This window comes from Carettochelys insculpta, chromosome 8, assembly GCF_033958435.1.
Source record: "Carettochelys insculpta isolate YL-2023 chromosome 8, ASM3395843v1, whole genome shotgun sequence".
NCBI classification, from domain to species: domain Eukaryota; kingdom Metazoa; phylum Chordata; order Testudines; family Carettochelyidae; genus Carettochelys; species Carettochelys insculpta.
In genome coordinates, this window is record NC_134144.1 from 15,913,243 (window position 1) to 15,936,186 (window position 22,944).

General features: G+C 40.4%; 2 protein-coding genes across 9 annotated transcripts in view; both read left to right on the forward strand.

Moving 5' to 3' along the window:
• The window catches only part of BOLL (boule RNA binding protein), a 108,408-nt gene extending 103,008 nt beyond the window's left edge, over window positions 1-5,400 (forward strand). For 4 of the 5 annotated variants that reach the window (XM_075001268.1, XM_075001270.1, XM_075001272.1 and 1 more), the window contains one exon: window positions 4,694-5,400. In XM_075001268.1, coding sequence (XP_074857369.1) covers window positions 4,694-4,852 — 159 coding nt within the window. In that variant the 3' untranslated portion in view covers window positions 4,853-5,400. The remainder of the gene's footprint in view (window positions 1-4,693) is intronic. The other variant, XR_012646402.1, reaches the window with a different exon arrangement.
• Window positions 5,401-17,388: 11,988 nt separating this feature from the next.
• RFTN2 (raftlin family member 2) overlaps window positions 17,389-22,944 on the forward strand; it is a 52,890-nt gene continuing 47,334 nt past the window's right edge. For 3 of the 4 annotated variants that reach the window (XR_012646397.1, XM_075001140.1, XM_075001142.1), the window contains exon 1: window positions 17,676-18,052. Coding sequence is in view for 3 of the 4 variants with exons in the window: in XM_075001140.1 (XP_074857241.1) it covers window positions 17,914-18,052 (139 nt within the window). In the remaining variant the exon portion in view is untranslated. Of the gene's footprint in view, window positions 17,478-17,675; window positions 18,053-22,944 lie in introns of those variants that run through there. The other variant, XM_075001141.1, reaches the window with a different exon arrangement.

The following is a 22,944-nucleotide window of genomic DNA, read 5'->3' on the forward strand; positions in this document are numbered from 1 at the left end:
TGGTGGAGAGTGGCCACCCTGCCCGCACTTTGGAACAAGTTCTGTTAAAGGTGAAAGAAATCCACCAGTATTGTAAGAGTATTTGGGATGCGAGGCAGCAGATGGGGGCAGCTGCAGCTTTGTGCCCTTCCTATGAGGAGCTCCACCATCTCCTGGGGGATGACGATGGCTCCCCTGCAAGTGAACGCTGGACACTGGCGAGTTGGACCCTCTATCCCAGAGCAAGCAGGAGCTGGACGTGGAGTCCCAGCAGGTGCCCATCTCCTAGAGGGGCTCGGATACCTCGACCGAGGGGCTGCTGATCATCATCCTGGACTCTGACCCCTCCAGCAGGGCAACCTATGGAGCACCCCAAGACTTCTTCGGGGGATCAGGCAAGCACCACATGGGCACACACTCAGGCTGGGTGGAGGGCAGGCAGGTGGGCAGGAAGCCACACTGTGGGTGGGCCAGAGGGGCAGCACCCTCCCCAGTGGACAGCATCCCAGACCCCTTGTGGGTGGAGGCAGGTGGGGAAGGGCCACCATGAGCCCTGCCCTCTCACCGCTTATGCTGGGACCTCCAGCGGTCAGGCATCTCCCGGTGGGCAGGGGCACCAGGGAGGGTTGTTGTGTTCCCATACGGCAGGGCACGGCAGGCAGGGACAGACACATCCCAGGGGTATGGTGGGTAGTGGGGTGTGCCCTTGAAGGCCATGTGGTGGGAGGGACTCACCATGTTTCTTTTCCTCCCTACAGCCGCACCATCGGAGGCCCGTGCCAGCTAGTCCTACACCCTACCAGGCCCAGCCATCCCCATGCCTGGACCAGCGCCTAGCAGTAGCAGCCCCAGAACATCCCCTGGGGGGCCGCCAGTGCCAGCAGCCCAGGGGCAGCCACGCAATTGCAGGGCCTGCCGCCGGGGGAGGACGAGGCCTTGCAGGCGTATAAGGCTGCCATGCAGTAGCAAAATGATTTGCTATATTGGTGGGTGCAGGATGAGGTGGCCTGGCAGGCCTATGAGTGGGAGAGGGACGTGCAGGAGCAGGAATGGAGGGAACAGTGCTGGGCTGAGTTTACAGGCCACCTGGCTGCATTGATGGGTGACCATCCCTGCCACCTCTGCCCCTCATCCCCTCTGTCCCCCCACACCCATCATTCCACCCCCAGGAGGTCCTTGACTTCGCGGGCCACATAATGTCCGCCATCAATGCCCAGGCTGCTCCCCCCAGGCCAGTCTCCCCTGTTCCCCTAAACCCCCCAGCCCTCTGAGCCTCCCTGCTCCCCTTGCTGACCCTGAGCCCACCGAACCTCTCCACCCCCACACCTCCCTGTCCTCCCAGTCTATTGCCAGCCTCAACGTGGTCCCTGAACCCAGGGCAGGAAGTGACTGCACAGATGTTGTGGGTCCCGGTCTCCTCTGTTATCCTCTCCTGTTGGAGGTTACTGCAGAGTTTGCATTCAAGGCGTGTATTTTCGGTTTTAAATAAGTAAGTTATGTGCACTAAACATTGTGTTCTGTAACCTCCCCACATCCCTCATTGGTTGAGGGTTGGATGGGTGTGTGTGGCTGTAGTGGGGAGAGGGTGGGTCTTGGGGCCCAGGAACCCAGAGGGGTGGCATGAGAAGGGTCTGTGGGGGCCAAAGGCAAAGTTCTCCCCGAGGGCCTCCTGTATCCACACCCAGTAGCAGTGCGCCTGGCAATTGGGTGTTGCACTTGGCTCCTTGTATGCAGGGGTGATGCTGGACAGCCAGCTCTGGAGGAAGTCCTCGTTTTTACTCTCCACTATATCGTGGAGAGTACAGCAAGCACCCACAACCTGTGAGACATTCTGTTGCCCCACGTCCAGTCGCGTGAGCATGCATCCAAATCGGCCATTTGAGTATCTAAAGGTGTACTTGATCAGCAGCTGGGCTCGGTTGATGTGGGCATTGAATAGTTCCTGGGAGATGTCCAGGTGCCCAGTGTATGGCCACATGAGCCAGGGCAGGAAGCGGGTATCTTCATCTGCCATGATGCAGCTCCATATAGTGGTGTCCCCCATGGGCATCTCCTGTGAGAGGCAGGAGGGGACCATGGACCAGCCCATCAGCCTTCCTTCATCTTCTGGAAGAAGCTTTTGTTCCTAAAAACTCGTGCATCATGGGCCCTGCCTGACCAGCTGACATACACGTTGGTGAAGTGTCCCTGATGGTCCACCAGGGTCTGCATGACAATCAAGTTGTACCACTTGTGGTTCATGAATTGGGCTGCACTGTAGCCTGGGACGCAGGTGGGGAAGTGCATGCCATCAAGCTCACCAATGCAGTTTGGGAATCCCAGGTTTGCAAAGCCAGCCATGACTGCATCCACATCCCTAAACCAGATGACCCTTCACAGCAGGACATCACTGATGTCCCTGACAACCTGCAAGGGGCAGAGACCAGGCAAATACAGGAGGTGCTGGTCCATGGCCCCCTGTCGCTCTGGGACCCTCCTGCCTCCCCCAGAGGCACTGCCCCATGACAGGCATGGCTACGGTGGGATGACACATTCCCCTGGCAATGGGGCTACCTTCTTAGCCCCCCACTCCTTTTCCCCACAACCCTTTGGAGGTCCCTCCATGGCAAGCCCCACCCTTGCCACCCAGCAAGGCCTGGGGACCCAAGGTGCCTTACATGCATGACCACAGCCCACCCCAAACTGATTCCTGACCGAGCAGTAACAGTCAGGAGTGGCAAGCTTCCATAGGGCCATGGCCACACGTTTTTCAATGGGGATGGCATGTCGCATCCGCATGTCCTTGTGGCAGGAGCAGCGGGGGGGTGAGCCAGGTGCACAGCTGAAGGAATGTGGCTTTGCACATCCAAAAGTTCTGGACCCAGCACTGGTCATCCCTTTCACCCAGGATGGCTTCGTCGCACCAGTCGACACTTGTCGGGTACTGCCATACCCGCCTGGTGGTCAGAGTGCAGGGATCAGTGGAGGCACCACCACTGCACCAGGCTCAGGCCCACTGATGGAGGGGGAGCAGATGCAGGCCTTTGGAACAGATAAGTTACTGCTGCTGCCAGGATGACCAAGAGCCTCTGCAGCTCCTCCGGGGTCCAGGGCATGTCTGGGCCCTGGTCCGGGTCCATGCCTTGGTGCTCGGGGCAAGGGACTACCTTGGGCCTCATGCTGTTGCTGCTCCTGCATGTGTTGTCCCCTCCTGGGGCTGCAGGGAGAGGTTGTTTTGGGGGAGCCCTTTAAGGGCATTCAGGGTGTACGACCCAAAAGGAGTTGCCAGCCATGTAACCCTTGTCTGCAGGCTTCCGGGTCCCCACGCCAGCCTGACTGTGTGGACACACTCTGCCAACAGAACGGATTGCTTTTCTGACCCACTTTCATGTGTAGATGCACTGTGTCGACAGAGGTTTTGTTGACACAACTCTGTTGACAGATGCTTCTAGTGTAGATGCAGCCTTGGTGTTTGTCTTGTTTTATATGACCAGTGGATGGACCAGTGTTGATCATTGAAATCTCCCTAACACAATTTAAGAAGGCCGCAAGCTAGTCCCTGGTGTCAAAAGTCTTAGGGGAATTGGCCAGCTGGTTATGCAGCCATAACCCTGCCACCAAACAGATCTTAATGATATGAACCAGCTCCAGGAAGTAAGTTCTCTTAGCTGACTGAATCTTCTGCAGTTTGGGAAACACTATTTGCTACCCCTTATTATATGAGTAGTAAGCATGGTTATAGACACAATTATGTTTAGAGCCCTAATTCTACAAATGTCTTTAAAAGCATGTGGAGTCGATGAGGCTTAGATCCTCTGGGCAAAAATATCTTATTCTGGCATCATGGGGGCAGACTTCATCCTAAAATGAGTTTGAAACTTGGATGTTTCTTATTAAGGACTGTCTCGTATTCACTTGCATTGAGGATCTTGAAGTATTCATTTTGTGCCAAATTTGAAAAAATGGCTTTTCTCACTGTTTTAGTTGCAGACCCTTGCCCTAAACTATTATTTTGTCAGGCTGCATCCTGGTACAGTTGCACTGCATTTGAGAGCCTTGTGAGTTTGTCTGTAAAGTGCTTTAGCATGAAAGCTGCTAAATATTAATGCATTTAAATGTAATCAACTTATTTTTAAACAGATTGCACGAGTGTGATATGGTAAGAATATTTAAATCAAGCTGTGGGACATATCCTCAGCTGGTGTAAATCACATCACTCCATGGAAATCAATGAAGCTGTGCTGATTTACTCAAATTGAAAGTCAGGCCTTGAGATATACATAGAATTCTTCATTGGTATCAGTGTAAATTCTTCAATCATACAGTTAGTGAAATCCTGAGTGATTTCAGGGAGTGTTGCACGATGCTGATAGATCAGTAGTTACATACATTATAAGAACAGTATTTGAATCATGAAATTATATTGTAAGAGGGAAAAATAGGAGATTTACAAAGTATTTTCCTCTATTGTCTCTACTTGGTAAAACTACTCAAATACAATAAAGCCCTGATCTTGCAAATACGTATGCAAGTGTTTAAGCATGTGAGTACTCCCATCACATGAACCTTTGACTCCAGATGGACTATCCACATGTAATCTTGACAGTAATACAAGTTCCTTATCCTTCAAATTGCAGATGCTCCCCAGTGTTTGGACTGGTGGTATATCCTAATTGGATCTTTCCCACTATATGTTTAGTGTAATAAACAAAACACTATTTTTCCCTCTTTTTAGGAACCACGGTTACATTCTATGAGAAGAAATTTTTCACACCCTTCATCCTTAAGTTTGAAACCTCGATATACACGAAGCCCTCACTTTCATCCTAGGAAAGATTACAGAATGGAAGAGACAATTCTCACTCCACCTTCCTCTACAGACTCTGTTAAATAGAATTGTAGATGTCTACCATGCTAATATGTCTAGCAGATGGAGGGTATGTAACTTTGTAACTCTCAACATTTACTGAGTATGTCTACATTAAAATGCTGTTTCTTTTCATCAAAGGAATAAAAATAAATATTGCAGTTCACATCAGCAAACACAGGATATGCAGGATAAAATCATGGTTACCTTTATCAATTAATGCATATTTACGTGACAGACTTGCAGTTTGTGATATACAGATTATTATATATGCACTATTTATTCAAGTAGTTTGAAAAAACAGCATATTTGTATTACAAGAAAAATCTAAAATTCATTTTTATGTCAGATAAGTTACAATAGACATTTTCAACATTTAAGCCTTTTCTGGTAGACTGACACCATATAATTGATTTGGATACCAATTATTTTATTTTACATATTATTTAAATAGAACTATTTTTTCATGCCATGTTTAGTTTGTATAATTATTTTTGATGTTGAAATCAAATCAGATAACAATTCTTTCATAGGTATAATTTTAATTTCTTTGGCTATGTCTACACTAGCCCCAAACTTCGAAATGGCCATTTAAATGACCATTTCGAAGTTTACTAATGAAGCACTGAAATACATTTTCAGCGCCTCATTAGCATGCGGGCGGCTGCAGCACTTCGAAATTGACATTGCTCGCTGCCGCGCAGCTCGTCCCGACGGGGCTCCTTTTCGAAAGGACCCCGCCTACTTCGAAGTCCCCTTATTCCTATGAGCAGATGGGAATAAGGGGACTTCAAAGTAGGCGGGGTCCTTTTGAAAAGGAGCCCCGTCGGGACGAGCTGCGCGGCAGCGAGCAATGTCAATTTCGAAGTGCTGCAGCCGCCCGCATGCTAATGAGGCACTGAACATGTATTTCAGCGCTTCATTAGTAAACTTCGAAATGGCCATTTACGTGGCCATTTTGAAGTCTGGGGCTAGTGTAGACACAGCCTTTGTGACAAGCATTTTTAAGAATAAAATTTGGACCATTTGTTTGTATTTCTTTACCTCTGTCTGAGGATAAGGCTGTTCTTAAATATAGTAAACAATAGATTCTTGTTTATTATACAGTTTTAGTTATAGAAAATGAATACGAATTTATGTAATATACTCTATATTAAGGTAACTGAAAACCTTCACCTGGTATGTAAGTATTAATATATTTATTGGCTATGCAGGATTAAAAACTCATTGACAGACTCTATCATGTGTTGAAATGGAATACAATTTTTTCTGAAATTAAAAAGAATTAATCTTTTTCTCATTTCCCCCCTTTGCCTTCCTTTTGAAAGATTATATCTATATTATTATTTTTTAAATTCCTGACATATTAAAACTACTGTATTTAATATGAATGCAAAGCCATAGGTTTATAGAGTATTGACAGTCTTTATCTCTACTTTTCTTATGTATGCAATATGTTGTAAACTTTTTTAAAAATTTTAAGTGACTTGATAGTGAATTTCCAATTGCATTTGCAAGATTCTGTTTTAGTTTTATATCAGGTGAAGGTCTCACAGAGTGGGCATTATATATAGCAGTAATTATATAATATATGTATTTTATATATATATATATATATATATATATATATATATATAAATAAATATATATATATGGTCATCTTTTTCTTCTACTGGTTTAACTCCAGTTGCGAAACATTGCAATGAGGATTGAGCCCACAGCATATAACATTATTTACTGTTTTAATAGCACACCAAGACAACCACAGTTTTGTGCCATTGCTGAGCAGAATAAGATCACAAATATGATGTATACATCTTGTAGAAATGTTTGTGATAACTCAATAGCTCACATGTTTGAAAAGTTTGTTAAAATGTAAGTATAACTTGGGCTTTTGAGGAAGTCAGCTCATTCTATTGCAGCATATCTTCAGCTGGTTTAAATTGTCATAGCTCCATTGAGACAATACACATCAGCTGAGCATTTGCCCAGTTGTTTTTATATTTAGTTTAAGTTTAGAATTTATCTGAGTAGATATGTTATGGACAATTCGGCACATCCTACACCTGCTTTATTTGTGTGGAAGCATTTGCTCTGTTGTAAATATTTTGTAAGGAAAGGCCTTGTGTTCTGTTATTACATCCTAATTTCAGGAAAAAAGCATATATATCCATTTCACCCATATGTTCAGAATGAGTTACAGATTCTACTTTATCGGAGTTCACAGTTTTAGTTTGTTCTTTGTTTTAGCTTGTTCTTTTGTTCTTTGTATTAAACATTTAATACAATATTTTTAATTGTAGAAGTCCAAGAAGTAAATGTGTTATGCAGTAACCTATTCAACAGTTTTGATTTACAGTTGAAGTCTTTTAATCTAATTGCTCAAAGGTGCACAAATATTGTGTAGTTCTTGATATATCATAAGGTAAGGTAAAGTGTGTGTGAAAAAGGCAAAATATTCACACTTACTGTTTCCACTTATGAAAACAGGTATTAGATTATAAATATTGACTTTAAGGGGAAAATAATCTGTGAAATAACTAACATTAATCTGATAACTTTATTAGTGTGTAAAAATAAAAGATAGTACAATAGCCATTTCAGGAAAGACTTTCAGACACAATGTAAGTGACTCTGCATTTATTTTATGAATAATGTAACATTCCCAGTGCTACAAAGGCAGATGCAGTATCTCGTGTAAAGATCAAGTTTTTAACTATGATATTAACTTCATTTTTTAAATTGTAATAGTCAATTGATCCATCCTTGAAAGAGTTATACTACAGGCTGGCAAAACTAAGTCTTTCTTCTGTGCTTCAGTTAAAAGAATCCCAATTTGAAGAGTAAGAGCCAAATAGGCATGTTAAACTTTTAGGGTTTTTTTTTTTAATTCAGCAATATAAAATGTGCTCTTGTTTGACCACACTACAATTCCTGGTCTTAAAAATATTGTAGCTTTAATTATTTGGTCAAATGAAGATAATGTACAATTATATGAATATTAAATAATATAAATCTAAAGCAAATAAAACGATAGAATGAGCTACTCTGAGCAACTGCATAAGCGACTCAGAATTATAAAAACAAGAAATTGTATTAGATGTGAAATTAAATTTGTTTGTAAACAAAATATATTTTCTGTTCTGTAGACTGATGTACAAAGAACTACATGCTGCTATCTTTGCTTCAATGGGAATTTTCTTAAAACTAAATAAGGACTTCAAAATTTAGCGCAAGGACACTTGTTCTGAAAGCAAAAGTTAAACTTTAGCATTTATCATTTCATTTCACAATTTAGACTCTTTTGCCTTGGAAGATTGGCTCAGCTACAGTATATATGTCAGCTGCTGCCCACAGGTTTCTATCAGGAATCCTAGTCTGCTCCTGTTCTCATCTTCAGCATGAAGGTGCAGTTTGTGAACACTGGACTGGGAGGCCATACCAATGTTCTGTCTTGATCTGTGTAGCCTAGAGCTGATCAAGATTCAGAGCTTTGAGTGGTTGAGCCTCCAAGGCCATACATCAATTTTTAAGATTAAGCCAGGATTTTTTTTATAAAATAGGTTAAAAATAGGCTTCTAAATCTATATTTAGGATCCTAGTTGATTTTCAAATGTGTTGAGCGCTAAACAACTTTGGTTAACTTCAATTACAGCTGTTGGTGTTGGTGGCTCAGTACTTTAGATGATGAGACAGGTGCCTAAATATGTTTTTTTTAAATATCCTAGGATGACTGGAACCTAATCTTTGTTATGCAAATTTGGTTCAAGCCTCAGACTTCTGATCAATGGGTCCCTTCATGAGGCAAAGTTGCTGCACCCTGCCTTAAAATTCAACAGCCATATGCAGCTGTACTTCCAGTATGTTCCTCTTACAGAAACTGGGGCCGACAGCCATCACGGGCACCAAGGCAGGCTAGGAGGGGGGCCTAGCTCTGCGATTTTCCAGAAGTGGGGGGGTCAGGGCAAGCAGCCTTTAGCACTGCCTGGACTGTGGCACTGGGCCCTCCTGTTCCGTCACAACCACGCAGAGTAGCGCTGCTGTCAGCAGTTCAAAAGGGCCCGTAGCACCAGCCACCACCACTGCTGAAGTAATGGTCGGAGCCAGAGCTCCAGGCCCCTTTGAAATGCTGGGTCCCTTTAAAACTGCCCCATTTCCCTGCCTCTCCCATCAGGGTCTGCTTGTAGAAAGTAACATAAGATTAAGAACTACCCCCCCTTCTAGGAAATCTGTGTGTCATTATCTCAACTCTTCCAGTAGTAGCTTTCTTCTTATATTAACCTCCCACCCCATTCCACCCCCATGAAGCTTTTATATCCCTTTCTCTCTGTTCTTGGTAAGTCCATGCTTTTGTACAGAAGTCATACAACTGTTTCTACACTCAGTAGTCCTGATTCTGCAATATATTCCTTGTGGGAGTAATCCTGTATCTGTGAAGAGCTCCATTGATATCTATGATTGCTCTGCGCAGGTGCATGAGAGGAATCCTACCCAAAGCAAATTACGGTATTGTCAGTCAGATCTATACACTCTCAAGATAACCAAATATGACACATTTTCCACCTTCTCTCGAATATCCTTATCCACTGACAACCTTTGATCCTGAAGCCAAATTAATTTTCTCATTTTCTCACTTAGCTGCCCAGTTTGCATTTTCATTATGCTAAAAAGCTAGCTTTCACAGCACCACTAACAACAGATATTGACTAAATTTTGTGTTCTAGATGTAGTTACATGGAAAAATGTTAGCGTGAACATTTGCTGTTAAGGAACACTGTAAATCATAGATTTTGACTGACAGAAAAATTACAGCTGAAGTGAAGTCATCATCATTGCTCCCAAACATTTTTATTCATTAGATCAAGAAATGTCAGTGTTAAGTAAATTAGATTTTCCTCTATTTGCACAGTAAGTGCCTGTTTTGAGATGTTAGAAGCAGCAATAATACAAAATATAAATCTTTCTTGAGAGCCAGAAACAATTCATCATAAAACAATTTGTCATTTTAATGTGTTTTTATTTAAGGTACTTTAAAATGCTTTTACCAAAATAGGTTGCATTAAAACAACAATTTTCTGTATCCTACACAATTCTTTTACCATTGTGTTAGTGAACAAAGTATATTCCCGTAACAGTTTAATAAAAGGTAACAGAACACATGGCTTTATCTGTATGGTAGCATAGTTGTAAAATATAGGAAGTTTCAAGGATGCACCTTTATTGTATGATTGTAGACACATGTTAAAGGTAAAATATTGCAGTAATTTCAGCTCACCTGGATTAAAGCTTTCTTCAGTTCATGACAGTGATCCATTTAAGTGAAGAAAACAAACATTTAATAAGTCATTTTTAAATAAATGTATAATAAAATAAGGATGTTTAATGACACATCTGTACACTATCAGAAAATTAGAAATTGTTATGCATGCAAAAAAAGTTTGAAATGTGGTAAGCACTTATCATGCTTAGCTATATAGCTCTCGTTTTAAAGTAAATACAAAATAATTTATTGAAAACATGGTAGAAAGATACAGGTCTCTTTTGGCTTTCTTGGACCTTTTGTAATATTAATATGTTAAAAATATATTTTAAATGGTAGCTTTAAGAGACCCATACTGTTATTTTATACCGTAGCCTCCTTCCATCAAAATTAACTACAGTTAATAATAAATGTGTACATTAAATATGAACAGAATGCTCTTTGTGAGGTTCAGAATAAAGTTTGAGTGTTTTGATTTTTGGAAATTGAAGCATGATAACAAAACTAAATCTGACTGTGACATACAGTTTTGTCCTATATTAGTATGCAGGATTTTAGCTAATTGGATGAATGTTGCTTTGATAATGTATTCCAGGTGCATTTAATCTGGTTACTGCAACCTTGTTTAGTAAGGTGCTATTGATGTGCAGAAATAAATGTTTAAACAATAAATTCATAAACCTTAAGATATTAGTAAACGTGTTACCATTTAGAATAGTAAAACAAACATCTAATTTTGTTAAAACTGTATGTGTGAAATATAGTCACAATAAACAAGTTTCTATAGTTTGTAACTTCTAAAAAACCCTCTGTTTTTGTAATTAAAAGTTAATTCAAATAAATGTTCCTGCATTTACTGTTCATGTTGTAACTTATTTTTCACCAAGTAGCTTAGAATCATATAAATTATAACTATAATACCAGGGAATTGATTAAAAATGATCTGGCAAACTTGTAGAATAAAGCTACTGCTTTACTGTCACTTAAGCAGAGTTACATTTTCATATGTGTGAGATTAATTACACATCTGTTTTGGAAATCAGATTAAAATAGCATCCAAATAGTATCCAGGTGAAGGAGTAGAAGGACACTTACTGTTCAAACCCCCATCCTCAATGGGCCCATGTTCAGGCTTCCTTCTCTCAGGGTCCCTTGGCAGCCTTTCGGTTTCTTCACACAGGCAGGAGATTATTTCAAGGAATATCCCAGAAATGAGTGAGACACAAATAAGCAGAATTTGTCAAACCAAGTAACTTGTAAATTATATAGTCTGTTCTTTGAAAAACAATCTTTAATTATGTGTCAGTGTCTATTCCACTGTAGCTGTTCATGAGCCTCATATGCAATGATTAGCAGTGTCTTGGGCCTGAACATGTGCACTGTGTCTCCTTATGAAAAAGGCATAAAGGGTGGAGCAACTGTTTTATTCTCTTTATTCATTTTTATTGCCTGGGACAGTAAAATCCAACCAGGACTGTGTCCAATCCACTACTATTTTTGACCTTTGGACCCAAACTTTTTGTGAATGATTTTTTTTCACCTGATTAATTTGTTCATTATTCTTTTTTTTCTTGGCTGTTCCAAAAATATTTTATATAAAAGATGTGGGAAACACTCACACCAGACTGCTGTACTGCAGGGTGAGCAACTTCATATTAGCTGCTGGCAATAGTGGACTCCAACCCACAATATTTAAATCTTGTTTCTTCATGCAGTAGTCTTATACCCTTAATATGCACAGCAGGTGTCTTTCCTGCCTCTGGGAATGAAACATCCATGATGTGTTCCATTCTCAGCTTAGTTTCAACCTGAACCCTTTAAATTGAGATATGGGAGTCTCAAATTACATCTCAGAGCAATTGTCAGAAATTCAGCTGGCTCTGGGTGCAGTCGCCTGGCAATTCTGTGAGCTTGGTGGAGGTCAGTAAGCTAAGTAGCTGTGCTTTCTGATTGGACAGCAGAATCAACAAATAATCATGTATGCCTTGTCACGACGGCACCTGTGCCAGATCAGTTTCCTGTACTGATCTCTGTTCCTACCTATTCCTACTCCAGCCCTGGTCTCTACCTTGCTCTTCAAACTCTGACTCCTGTCTTTGAGCATAATTCTGGTTCCGTACAGACATCTGATTCCTGATTCCAGTGGCTTTTTTCCTGACCACAACTCTGGTTCCACTTTCCAGCTCTGCTCTGACCAGTAGGCGTATCTACTGTTCCAACAACTAGGTTCCACCACCTACATTCCCAGTGTGCATAACATCAATTCACGGAGGTTGCTTCTGGTCCCAAAGAGAGAGTTCTTCAGAATTGGGAGGGTGGAGCTGAGACTAATGGCAGCAATTGCTCCAGAATCCAAATACCGTATCACCCATTTTAGTAAGAATTGGTAGTCTAGAACAATACCAAGACCACTGACACTGGTACCATGATCTTTGGTGCTGCTCCCATCAGCACTGATGACATGGACACCAAATGCTCCTACACCAAGACTAGGCCTGAGAAGCCCTGCACCTTTCAATTTGGATGCCAACCAATAAACCTGCATCAGGTTCAAGCTCAGGCTGGACAACATGTCCATCCTGTAAGGAGGACCCAGAACACTATCTTCAGTATTGAAGGAGATGGGAGTAAATCATTGACCATCAAAAAGGTGTATGGGGGACTACTCTGATGTCAACACAGAAATCTACATTGGTGCTAACACTAGCACTGACAGAACAGCCCACCTGTCTATAGGGGCATACCTTCAAGGAATCACCTTCACCCAGCTCTCAGCGCTGGACCTGGCACCATCAACTATATACATAGATCAAGCGTCACCACTATTCCCAACGATGTCCATCTCCTTTCTGTCTCCAAGCTATTCCTACTCTCTGGCTTTGTGTTGGGAAACCTCGTGACAGCCTGAAATCATAGCGCCAAAAAGACCCCATATTGAGTACTAATGCATTACTATTAGTAGATGGGCCCCTTGCTGTCTAGCCCTTGTACAACATACCACAATGGCTGTAGGGACCAATTGGTGCCCCAGCTTCCCAGATCGGCGTCCGATCACATGTTTCAGCAAAAGGAAAGTTGTTGATCATAGTTGATGTCAAAAGTCAACTCCTCTTCATTGGAGCTGAGGACCTTCCTTACAAAGAAGCAAAGATTGCTCAAGAAACATGGCAAATGCCCTTTCCACCTAAGGAATCAACCTATACCTACCTCACGCTACAGATGCCCTCAGCAGGAAGTTTTATCAAGACCGCTAATGGGAGCTGGACACATGGGTCATCCAAGATAATTTCCAGATATGGCAGTTCCCAACAATAGACCTGTTTAAAACCACACTACTTCAAATGCCCACACTTCTGCTCCAGAGCAGAATTCAGTTGTCACACCTTGGGAAACACCTTCTTCATCAACAGAATGCTTTCACCTGTGCACCTTTCCCCTGTCTTCCTCCTAGTCTATGTACATCACAAGACAAAACAAGATGGATCTAGAGTGATCCTAATAGTTCCCACATGGACACTAAAAACACGGTATCCCTACCTTCTCCACATGGCAGTCTGGCCACCGCGCACACTCCTGTGTATCCCTCAGCTTCTCTTGTAGGATGCAGGTCACATCATCCATCCAGATCCTCAAAAAATTCATCTCAAAGCCTGGTTACTACATGGGTAATGGAATCTGAAATATGTTCCAAAGAGGTACAGAATGTATTATTAAACAGTGGTAGGGGAATCACCCAATGCACATACAACCATAAGTGGAAGCTATTCAAAGCATGGTGCCAATGCAAACAAACTGCACTTGTTTCAGCCTTCTTGCTTCTCATTTTAGACTGTCTACTGGAATTCAAAGAAAAGGGACGTTACATGAGTTCCATCACTACATTTCATCATAAAGTTGACATTCTCTATGTCCAACTCCTATCGAGAAATTAGGAACCCTACCTCACCATGGAACCTCAGTGTAGTCCTGGATATCCTCATTGGGCCTCCTGTTGAGCCTATGGCTCCAAGCTTGCACTTGCCCCTCTTATGAAGGTTGCACTTCTAGTGGCCATTACATCTGTTAGAATGGTTGGAGAACTAGCAGCTCCCAGCAGACACCACTTACACAATCTTTTTCAAAGACAAGTGTCCCTCAGACCACATCCTGAGTTTCTAAGTTTCTCTCATCCTTTCACCTTAACAAACTTACATACTTACTGACATTATTTCCAAAACTGAATGTGGACAAGTTAAAATCTTGACTACACTCTTTAGATGACTGCAGGGCTATAGCTGTTTACTTCAACAGCACAAAATCTTTTCACATCTTTCCATAATTGTCTTCATCACCAAACAATCAAAAGGCAATGCCATAACTGCAAAACAGTCATTAACATGGGTATCAGACTATGAAACTGTGCTGTTTCCAGTATAAATGACAATCTGCTAAGAGTATCAGTATACTTTCTACCAGACGTCTTATCAGATTCCACAGCATTTCTTAACAACATACCTATTACAGAAATTTGCAGGACTGCAACCTGGGCTTCGCCACACACATTTACACTACACTATGAGTTGCAACAGCCTATGCCCTCTGATACCCCAGTTTGGTTATATGATTCTCTCATCTGCTACAACTTCAGCTCCCAAGCACCTTTGGGGTATACTGTTCTGAAGTCACCTGAAGTAGACCACTCACCGGGACATTAGTTGGAGAAGGGGAAGTTAATCACCTTGTGCAGTAATGGAGATTCTTTGAGAAGTGTGTCTCTGTGAGTGCTCCACTACCCTCCCTCCTCATCTCTTCTTCAGAGTTTTATCTAATACAGACTCTGCAGTAGGAACAGTGTGGAGTTGACCACACAGCTCCATTTAACTGCCTGAAGTGGCATGAGAGGGGCACAACACATGTGCAGACTAATTGTGCATTGCTACCGTAATTCATTGACTACAAGTGCAAGGGTACAACAATACCTAAAGTGGAGCAACCACCGGGACACACATCTCAAGGAACCTCTGTTACTGTGTAAGGTGAGTAATTTCCTCTTACTCTTAGATATGATCCCAACAAAGTTTTAAAAAAACTTTGAGTACTCATCTTTCCGGTTAATTTTTCTCTAGATTTTTTTAAAGACAGATTCACCCATAGTAATAGGAATCCTAAAAGCATATTTTGTATATCCTTAGACTTTATTAAATGTCTTTTGTTAATGATGATTGACATAGTTTTCATTATAATGCTGATCTCTTAATCTTTTGCCTTCATGTGCATTTGTTGTTTAAAACCTGAGCATTCAGAACATAATTATGAGAGCTGCTTGGTCCAAATATTCCCTCATTCCTCATTTTGCCTGTGGGTCTAAGAATTATCATTTATCTCCAGTGCATATCTTGAATCTGTCTGAAACTTTAGTAACTAGTTTAGTTTTTAGAACATTAGTACAGATTTAAGGTTGCTTTAGTTCCTTGTGATTCCCATCTCTCCCTGATCTCAAGATGGAAAAATCAGAAGAATAAGTCCAGATTTAAAATATGTGCAGTGTGCAATAACAGATTAGTCTCACAAGTCAGAGAAAAAAGTCTGATCTGAAAGAGTTTTTAGGTCCTCTGACACTATATTTAAAGATATGTTTTGGATCTCAGAAATCTTAGATTCCACCCTTGATTTCATTGACCCAAAAGAAGCCAGGAAACACACAGCCTCCACAGAATATGATGGGTTCGGACTTGTAATTACTGGCAAACTTCTTAAATGAAAACATAAACCATTGGTGAACATTACAGTGGAACTGGAATAAAAACAGAAACATGAAACTCTATTAATTCACTAGATTTCGGTAGTCAGCTAAAGAGCGGTTAGGACTCAAGCTGGGAGAATTTTTTGGAAAAACCTTTCTGTGATGAAAAATGCAGGTTTAGGTCAACAAAAACATTTCACAAGTTCATGTTGATTGCAGTGAATTGTTGCGATCAGAATAAAAAATAGATTTTAGAAATGTCAGAATGGTTAATTTTGATAGTGAAACATCTTGGGGTTTTAGTTACACACCAAAACCATGGAAGGAGGAAGTGCTGCCCTCTCATAGCTTTTGGCGTAGGGCACTTGTGTGGGATGAAGGAGAGTCGTGGTTCAAATCCCCATTCCACAGTAGAGACTTGAATCCAGATCTTTCCATTGCTAGGTGAATGTCCCAATTCCGAAGTTAAGTGCTATTTTACTTAAAATGTTCAGTGAGGCAGGGACTAGAACCTAGACATTTCCTTTCATCCGTTCCCAATTGAATGTCCAGATATCACACTATTAACTCTCTGATTATCCAAAACAATATTTTTCTGACTTTTTTTAATTCACTGAAAGTTCCAAAAGTTGTTGGGTTTGGTTCAACGTGACCTGAACAAAAAAAAAAAAAAACCTCTACTTTTTGGAATTGAAAAAAAAAATCAAATTAATTGCCCAGCTCCAGTTAGGAAAATGTATTCAAATCTCTCCATAACTGGTTCAGCTAAAACAATACATGAAATCTTTCCAAAAGGTACCTCTTTCCAAGATGTTATTCCAATGTAATAAAATTTCACACATGGAGAATTCTGCCCTCTGTTTCATGTGCACATCTCCCACTGAAATCACCATTATTTTGCTCTAATGTACATCCTGCTACAACAGCATGCACTCCATTGTAAAATTGGAACCAGTGACTTAAATTCTGTTCCTGTACCTGAAGAGAAAATTGGGTCTACCGTGTAACTACTGTGGCTATGTTATATCCCATTTTCTCCACTTGAAAAAGCTCTTTTATGTTGTAAATTCATAGAGCTATGTAATGTGATTTAAAGCCATCTCTTTACTAAGATGAAACTCTGTTATTGCATTAATCACTGTGGTAAGCCTGACGAAAGAAGAATCTTAAACTATTTAATCTATTTGGGGAATAGAAGGGAAACAGATCCAAACTTTAGTCATACTGCAAAACTCGACACAGAAGTCTCTTTGGATTAACATAAAGTGCATTTTACTGTAACTTTTTAAAGTAAAATATAACAAAAGCTGAATTGTCGTTTATTAACCTAGATTTTTTAAAATAAGTTTTACTGTTATCATACATACACTTCTTGCCGAAAATATTCTTTATTACAGCATGATCATGTATGCTTTTCCATGTGAAAGAAAATTCCTTTGGAAACAAAATAGGACTCAAAATTCCAACTCTAAAATAGAGTCTAAACTGCTTTTCATTTACTTTCCTCCCCTTTGAGATGCCAGAAGCAATTTCCTCTTGAAACTGACTTCCTTTCTGGAAATGATTTTCGTCTCTAACCATGTTGAGACTCTCTTCTCTCATTCTTTCATTCTGACTCGCTCTTTTCCTTCTCAATTACTACTTCATCTGAATAGCTCTTCTGACATTAGGTAATTATATATGTTTCCCTCTAACTTTATTATTTCAGCTCTTTTTTGCCTCATCAGTCAGCCAAGGGGGCTAGACAAAGCACTATTGGTGTCCTCTGCAACAGAACGCTGATGGAGGGGCTGGCTGTAAATTGACGTGGCATGGAAAATCTCTGCTAAGTTGTAGCAGCTTGTACACTTCTGTAAAATCAAGCCGACTCTTGCTGAATTGGTAGCTTGAAGTCCTTATGGGTGCCAATACTTACATGGACAAATTAATAGAAAATGTCTTCACTTACATACATGGAAACTGAAATTTTTGTCTCTTTGGATTTATGGCTCCTAGTAAACAAAATCCAAGGCAGTTCAGTTTGTTAGTTTTGTTTTTCAGTCAGAGTAACAGAACTTGCTGCTTCCCCCACCCCCTTTCCTGCAATTTTTCTTTGCAGATTTTGCCATGGGGTGTGGACTTCGAAAGCTAGAAGACCCAGATGATAGCAGCCCTGGAAAAATATTTTCTACATTGAAGAGACCGCAAGTGGAAACAAAGAGTGACTCTGCTTATGAATATGTATTGCTGGATTTTACTTTAGAAGGTATTTCTTCTATTTTATCTTTTAAAGTTCTTGCAAAAGTTGGAATTCCCTTTTACTATCTTTTATTTTCCTCAAGAGAAAGTGAGATTTATTTACATTATCAAAGCTAAGCAATATACCAGCCTTTTATTTCATAATATTAAATCTAATGTCCTCAGATAAAATTAAAATTAAATTTTTTTACATATTAAACAAAAAAAGTTAGACAGTTGTCCTCATTAAGAAAACTGGACAAAACTGCTTGAAAGATTTTTCTACATTCTAGTGAGCTAAATTCTGCCATCGTTGATAACTTTGAATAACACACATTTTGCTACTCACAAAATACACTCAGCATGAGAAGAGGTGGTGCAATTTGGCCCTTAAATGAGTAATTGTTTTGTTTAATTTATTCAACTTCTAAAGATCTGTAGTCATAGCTCATTACTCTATATAGAAATAGCTCCTAAAATGATATAAGAAAAAAAAATTCAGCCTTCTGGCAGATATTTTAGTAAGATTCTTGTAGACTGAGTTATTAATGAGCCTATTTTTAAATCCCTCTTTCTGCATCTTTCTTTGTAACTGTAATTTGAAATTATGCTTAAAACAAACATAAAATCTCTATGTACAGTTAGAAGCAGACACTACCCTCTGGGGTACTTCCATTTCCAGGGTGTCCGGTCTCTAACAGAGCCATTGCCTGTTCCAGAAAGTTGAAAACACAAATAAACAAGCCCAGATAGCTGTCTTCTGAGAAGAAACAGCTCTGTGCTGCAGTTAATTTGTAGAACCTCACATTTTATAACTAACAATTTTAATAGAAATTCTTTGATGGCAGGGATTTAAAATATATATGCTGATAAGTAGTAAGAGTCAAAAGGGGGAAAATTATGATGTTATCTGTTATGCGACTTGTTACAGGAATATTTTAATATAGACATCTGACCTCTGTTGAACTACAGTGTAGATATTTCAATTGCTGGATTATATTAAATGTTGATGTTTATACATATTGAAGCGCTGATGATTAAGTAAGCTGCATGACTGGATGAATAGAAAACATAATATTCTACTAAATTATAGTACTTGGCAACCAACAGTATTTCTAACTTTTCATTAGAAAGAGGAGTTGTTAATTCATGTGTATGTTTCAGGAAACTAAACTTCTTTGTATTGAATAGTGGTAGCAACAATATACTCCAAGACTAGAGCTAGATTATATAATACATAAAATAACTGCCTACTGCTATATGAATAGTATGATCTGATATGAATGTGCAGAATCATAAAAATTCATTCCTTTACTCTGACATTTGCTTGGAGTTCCTAAATAGTTCATTGTGTTCTAAATCATATTTGAATCATATAAAGGGTTTATGAAAGCACCCTGAAAAAAGATTTGCTTTAAAGAAGATTGTTGTTTTCAATATTAAATGTAGCAAGTAGAAATAGGTAAGGGTGCTTATTTTATCCTCCTAATATGTAATAACCTGTGTCATATTGAAAAAAAGAGTAAATTTTCAAAGTGTGGTGCCTATAGTTAGACTCATCAGGCTGTGTCTAGAATATCAAGTTCTTTCGGAAAATCTGGTCCTTTTTCAAAAGAACACACAGAGTGTCTACACACAAAATGTGCTCTTTAGATTCAGAATTGGAAGAACACAGCTCTTTTTCTGGAAACCCTCTTCTGCTCCCAGATCAGGAAGAATGCCTTCTTTCAAAAGCTTCTTTTGAGAAAAAATGCGTGGGGATGCTCCACGGGCCCTTTTTTCGAATGAGCAGTCCTCATGGTGCCGGAATTTTCAATCCCCAGCCCGTTCTTTTGAAAGTATCGGGGCTGTGCAGCCACTCCCTATCACCAAGTTTATGCTCAAAGAAACAGAGTAAAGAGCTCACCAAGAAGACTCTTAAAGCTCAGTGATTCTCTAGCCCACATGCTGGTTTGAGCAGCCTAGGAGCTATCAAGCAACTATGCAGAGCTAGAGCATAATGTGATCTGGCCTCTCATTCTTGTCCCCAACTTGCCCTTTCCTAGTTGTAGGGCTGGTGTCTAAGAACATGCTCCATTCCCACTGGAGACTCCCCAGATCAGGAGAATTCCTGAGGAGAAAGATGCAATCAGTCTTCACTTTTGCACCACTTGAGTGTCATAAAGAGAGCAGAATGGCAAAGACTCTACCCAACTGGTTTTAGCTGTCTATTTCTTAGTGCCAATTTTATCTCTGCAGCTATGATATGGAGATATACCTGTCTGATAGAGCCTGCTCCTGTCTTGTTGTACGTGTAGGTGCTCCCTGCATTCTTCAGAAATTAAGTGCACATGTGAACACAGCCTTAGAAGACAGGGAAAACGTGATTATGTTCTTCCTATCAACATGCTGAAGTTTCAGACAATGTAAATCACCTAAAATTTTGTATAAACACAAATATGTATGTAAAAATGTATTTGTCATCACCTTATAACATTTAAAATGTCTAAGTTACGTTATTGTAACAGTTTTGATTATCTCTTGTGAGAGAACACAACCAGATAGAAATTCTGTTTAAAATTTAGGATAGTTTGCAACATGAGGAAGTGGGCCTTGTTTTACACATACCTGTTTTTCCTGGCTGTGGCATGCTGTCTAAGCTTTATCATATGTATTTTCAGTCAACCTGAACGTGTCCATTGGCTTCATTATGCACAGTGTGCTTAAAGGAACTGGTTAGGAATCCTCTATCTCTGTTCACTTAGAGCTAAATTCTGACATATGGCATGCAAATTGTGAGGAGGAGACCAGATTTGAAATGGGCCTTGTCTCCTACACCCGGGATCTGTACAACTAGCATGCAACGTTGCATTTGTACTGTACAATTGTGAATTGTGAAGTTATAACCAGAGAGCACAACATGCATCATGTCCCCCTCGGGGCAAAGTTTGTGTTAGTGGAAGTATCTAGATTTGTAGCTACTAAAGCACTTTATGCCATCAGGGCATAAGTGGGGATGCATCTTATTGTTCCCTGTAGGCTGTGTACTTGTGCAGCCACTCAGGAGACAGTCAAATGCTGCTCAGCTGATTAGCAGAATGCCTGGGGCCAGCAGCATACACTGCTACCAGTGGTGCACATTTGCACATGCCTCAGTACCATCCTAACATAATTTATTTTGTACATGGATGGAAAAGTTAAGAGGGAACATTTATGTATGTTCCCCACAATGTGTTGTCCAGCTGTTGTCAAAAATCTGCCCAGTGCCAGCAAGATTCCTATGGCAGAGGATATACCAGGCATCGTTTTCCCCCAGGATAGGATTTAATAATACTCAGTATTTGCACAGGTTTTTTTTCCAAAGTATTGTACAAAGATTAACTAATTAGTTCTTTAAAAACCTGGTGATGTATACATACCAATATCATATCCAGTTTACACAGGAGAGCAAGGCACAGATAGGTTGAGACCACATTGTAGACTACTGATAGAGCCAAGAATAGACATCACCAATTTAATCTTAGCCACGAGAGCCACAAAAGCTGATGAAATGGCATGTCATGGTTATGTACGACAGGGGTTTTAATCAGAGAGTCATAACAGAAAGTCCTATGGCACCTTAAAGACTTAGATTTATTTGGGCATAAGCTTTTGTAGGCAAAAATCCTATTTTTTCAGATGCACCAAAAGCAGATCGAAGGTTCAGTCTGCACTTTCGAAAGACAGCTCCATTCTTTGGAGAGAGGGTGTCCACATAGCTGTGTGCGCTCTTTCAAAAGAACAGATGCATCTGAGAAAGTGGGGTTTTGCCCACAAAAGCTTGTGCCCAAAGAAATCTTAGTCTTTAAGGTGCCATAGCACTCCTCTTTGTTGTCATTGTTGGTATGATATTCTACATGTTTACATGAAATATGGAAATTAGGTGCACTCACTGATGTGTGTGTTAGATAGAGCCTATACATCAGGGAAGAAGACATGGTTCAATGAGTATAATTTGATAGCACTCATCTCTTTTTTGGGGAGGTGATTAAGAAGGGAGATAGGGGACCTGAACTGAATCCTAAGGAATACATTTTCAAAGCATGTATGGAATATTATCCTTCTGCTCTTATGTACTTTTTCCCCTTTACATTGAAGAGGCTGACGTAAAATCAAAGGTGAGTGAACTCATTTCAACTTAAATTTTGTTCTTTTGAGAGGGAGAGAGAGACAAAGAAAAATCCTAAAACAGCACCTAAAAGTGCTTTTTATATTTCCATCGTGGCTTTGGTGTTTAATTCCAATTTGAGACACAATTGATACTATTAAACAACATTGTCCCTTCCTTCTTTTCATTCACTAGAAGTATTGTTAATAAAATAAAAACTGTAAGAACTCTAAAATGAACTAAAGACCTTGTAGCTGGTGTTACTGCTGGAAAGTGACAAAATCTGCTCTCTGGAGTCCACAGTTGTGCCAAGGGATAGAAAACATGATACAACTGACTGGGGCTGTGAGTGAGAAGAGTAGTCCTGTCTTTAGTGAACACTGATTGCTTGATTTTTCAGGGATGTTGAGCACCCACATCTCCAACAAAGGTCAATGGGAGAAGCTAGTACTAAGCACCTCTGAAAAAATCAGACCATCCACCCATTATGCAAGAGGATTCAAAATTGTGAACATCACAATTCCTTCTGTCTGTGCAAAAGCTGTGGGTTGTCTGCAGCACAAAATGAAATGTGCTTCCAAAAGTATTGTTTCTGCTAATTCAACTGGAAAATTTGACTGTATTGTGCCCTCATAGTTTGAGCACAATTCCCCCGTGACCAGAGAAAAGTCTGCTAAAAACTGGTGGCATAGTAAGGCCCCTTGCTGCACGCCATTAGATTTAATTTGGGTGGGGATAAGGATGATATTAAAGTGTCTGAGGTCTTGTCTATACAAAAAAAATGAAGTGTGATT